The sequence below is a fragment of the Alosa sapidissima genome, chromosome 5 (assembly GCF_018492685.1).
Source record: "Alosa sapidissima isolate fAloSap1 chromosome 5, fAloSap1.pri, whole genome shotgun sequence".
In the NCBI taxonomy this organism is placed as follows: Eukaryota; Metazoa; Chordata; class Actinopteri; order Clupeiformes; family Clupeidae; genus Alosa; species Alosa sapidissima.
Window position 1 is genome coordinate 1,698,708 of NC_055961.1, and position 3,662 is coordinate 1,702,369.

Below are 3,662 nucleotides of genomic sequence, written 5' to 3' on the forward strand. Positions count from 1 at the left end.
TACCTCAGGTGATTGCACTTGCATTTTGACACACACATCAATCACTTCAGGCACATGACGCAAGCATTCCCTGTGTTCTGCTCCTGCCTGATAGGTTTCGGTTTATCAGGAAATGCTGCATGCTCGGAACACTGATCTATAAAGAACATAGATCAGTGGCTCAGAACAATTGCAGTGGCTATAGCCATTAGACAGATTTCAACTAAAACATTCCATGTGGAGATTCCAATTCCAAGTGACAGGTTCTGTTTCCCACGGCGTAATGTTATATTTGTGCCAACGTTTTTGGTTGACACATACACACACAGACACACACACACACACACACACACACACTGGCACAATGGTTGTGCACACACACATTCATGCAAGCATGCATGCACACACAGACACACACACACACACACTGGCACAATGGTAGTGCACACACACATTCATGCAAGCATGCATGCACACACACGCACACACACCTACATACAGGAACATACGTTTGCACAGATACAGACACACACATATACACTGACGTGCACACATTCACATATACACACGTACACCCCCCCCACACACATACTGAACAAATGGTAAAAATCTAGATGTGCTGCATAGCAATGCGTAATATGAAGTATACTTGCAGTTTCACGCTGAAGTTTTCCAAAAACTGAAAAGGAATTAAATCAAATTATTTCAACTCAATTACCAAAGTAGGATATGGCCAATTCAAGCAGTCCGGTTAAACAGAGTTATGTGCGAACACAGTCATGAATATGATAAAGATTATGCAGTTCAGATAATTTACTCAGTGACCTACTAAATCACTTTTTGTACTGATGATGCAGCCCACAGATCTCACAGATCATTGTGAAACAGAGGTAGGCTATAGGTTAATGCCATATATCAAAACATTCAAACAACAAAGTCTTGATTTGTGACTTGTGATACATAGAAGGTTGCATGTCTAACGTCTCGATTTGTGATACATGGCAGGTTGCATGTCTAACTTGTTTAAAAGCACATTACAGTTGGTATTTGCTTGATTCTAGACAGCAGTTTTGAGGGCAGTATCTGAAGGCAAGTGAGTTGAACTTTGAGTCTAGTGACACCTACTGGTTTTTTGCTGCCACTTGACTAGTATTGCCATGATTGATATCGATCGACACAGGCCTACTAAACTAGCCTACTTACATTATATCTTCTTTGATAATTCACTCAAGATTTTAGTAATTGGTGGTACAATTCTGTAACTCCTTATCAAACTGGTGTGGTGCCAAGGGCTGTATTATGTGACATCAGATTGACTGTGAAGTGCTACTGTAGGCGCACACAGAGGGACTCTTAACTTGACAAATAGTTTTATCGGAAGTGACGTTGGTTGGCGGTAAGTTAGAAATTGTCTTAAAATATTTCAGCAAAGTTGCAGAGTGTTGCAGTCAGAAATAAACAGAAATGGTTGATCGGGATTTGAAACGCTGGGCCATTAAAGAATTCAACTATCCTTCTAATAAACTGCCACCTGACCGCTGTCTAAGAAAGTGAGTGAAAATACAACGAACACATTCAGCGATAGCATGCTAACGTCGACTCCTCAGCTAAAGTTAAATTAACGCTTGCTACATCGCATTCATGGTTTTGATTGTTGCTTGGTTTTAGGTTTTGCGCTGGTCAACGCAGCTCTATTTGGAAGTATGTCACTCAACATGTGTTTAAAGAGAAGTGAGTAGTTTTTGTTAATTAACGTTAAGTATGAATCCCAAGTCGTGCTTGCTGTGTTTTTATTCGTTTGTTTGTTTTTTCATCACAGAAAAGTTGAAATCAAAAGGAGGAACGTCGATTGGTATCTTTTTCTGAATCTGTCTTAAGGTCCGCAGGTGTAGATCAGTTGAGGTACAGTGTTTATAGTGTATCTTGGCTTTTATGCTCCTTGACTGTTTTATTCTTCAGGTACAAAAGACTGGAGGATGATGAGGTAAGGTGATGGTGCGATGTGATGTTGATCTTTCCATTTAAAAAATGAATGAATGATAAATAAAAAAAAAAAGGAAATAAGAATGAGACAGTTATCCAGTTTTAAACACAGCTTTGGAATGCTAGTGCCGCTCACCACACTTCCTGAGTGCGTTGCTATTCCCCAGCTGAAGAAAGTGGAGTCTCTTCGTAAGCGAGAGATTCAGAAGGAGATCAAGGAGCTGAAGGCTCAAATCCACAAGCAGGACATAAGCCTCAAAGAGGCCGAGGAAGATCTGCAGAGGAACGGTAAGGAGGAGGTCTTGTTTTTAATCGGTGATAATGATCTAGAACCAGATTAATTATCTTATGCAACCAAGGAGCCTTATATACCTTTTACTAAAGCAAGTTGTCATATATTGTATGATTTGAATTAGAGACTTAACCAGAGTTAGTTATAAAAGTTCGAGCGTATTAGAGACCTAAGCAGAGTTTTTTTTTAACAGAAATCGCTAGTAGTGCAACTATTGATATAGTGTCTGTCTACAATCAATGTGCATATATATATGTGTGTGTGTGTGTGTGTACAGAGCGTGCCTGTAGTGTGAGCTGGTCCCATCGTGTGTGTGTGTGTGTGTGTGAACAGAGCGTGCCTGTAGTGTGAGCTGGTCCCATCGTGTGTGTGTGAACAGAGCGTGCCTGTAGTGTGAGCTGGGCTCATCATGAGTGTGTGTGTGAACAGAGCGTGCCTGTAGTGTGAGCTGGGCTCATCATGAGTGTGTGTGTGAACAGAGTGTGCCTGTAGTGTGAGCTGGGCTCATCATGAGTGTGTGTGTGTGTGAACAGAGCGTGCCTGTAGTGTGAGCTGGGCTCATCATGAGGAGCGCGGTCGGCGGGAGCTGTTGCTACGGAGTTACCTGCAGCGGTGCGGCGACGTGAGGAGGAGCTTGACCGATGACACCCAGCCAATCAGAGAGCAGAGGCGGGGCCTGGAGGAGCACCTCAGGTAGACCACATACCACGACCCACACACATTCTTTGCACAACCATACACTTCTCAAATACACAACTTGCATGCATCCTGCACACTTAATCAAATGACTAAATACTGACCGTAGCTATTTTTTGTCCCCATCATGTAGCAAGGGAGAAGTGGAGTTGTCTTTTGACCTGTCTGGGGGTGGACATGGTCTTAATGTGGAGCCCCTAGTCATGGTCAGTGTTCCTTCCTTTATCTGATTGGCCCTGTCACTTTGCTTAAAACACATTTACAATATACTTAAACAGCAAAGTCTGTCGAGCATGAAGTATGTCCAGATGGAAGCGGTTTGGGCTGTCGGGGACGTCCTCCCTAATCCTCTGCAGATCATTAAGTCCGCGTGTCTCTCTTGTGTTCGTTTGTGTGTGTGTGTGTGTGTGTGTGTGTGTGTGTGTGTGTGTGTGTGTGTGTGTCCGCGTGTGTGTGTGTCCGCGTGTCTCTCTCTCTGACCCCAGCATGAGGTGAGGAAGCTGTGTGAGGACCGGGTCCGGTATCTCAAGTGTGTGCAAGCCGAGGCCGACGCGGACAACCAGAAGAGCACAGCTGCTGTGTGTGCAGACCAGTGAGTAGCCGCTGCTGTCCTGCCACTGGGTCAGCCTGACTGACACACACACACACACACACACACACACACACACACACAGAGTCCTCTGTTGATAATATTGCTGCAATTCCTCTGTTT

General features: G+C 43.7%; 1 protein-coding gene across 1 annotated transcript; it reads left to right on the forward strand.

The window, feature by feature from the left end:
• The first annotated feature begins 1,346 nt into the window (after positions 1-1,346).
• Positions 1,347-3,546, forward strand: LOC121708933 (HAUS augmin-like complex subunit 5). The gene is made up of 8 exons (XM_042091895.1): positions 1,347-1,529; positions 1,648-1,710; positions 1,799-1,831; positions 1,939-1,963; positions 2,130-2,250; positions 2,788-2,947; positions 3,084-3,156; positions 3,436-3,546. Exons 1-8 carry the CDS (start codon positions 1,444-1,446, stop codon positions 3,544-3,546), a joined length of 672 nt encoding a protein of 223 aa, XP_041947829.1. The 5' UTR covers positions 1,347-1,443.
• The last annotated feature ends 116 nt before the right edge of the window (positions 3,547-3,662 follow it).

What these genes read in the sequence shown, in the direction of transcription:
- LOC121708933 (XM_042091895.1), top strand. Translation starts at nt 1,444, where the DNA reads ATGGTTGATCGGGATTTGAAACGCTGGGCCATTAAAGAATTCAACTAT. An exon ending in CAACATGTGTTTAAAGAGAA is followed by an intron (nt 1,711 to 1,798) that starts GTGAGTAGTTTT and finishes TTTTCATCACAG; the next exon opens with AAAAGTTGAAATCAAAAGGA. An exon ending in ATGTGGAGCCCCTAGTCATG is followed by an intron (nt 3,157 to 3,435) that starts GTCAGTGTTCCT and finishes CTCTGACCCCAG; the next exon opens with CATGAGGTGAGGAAGCTGTG.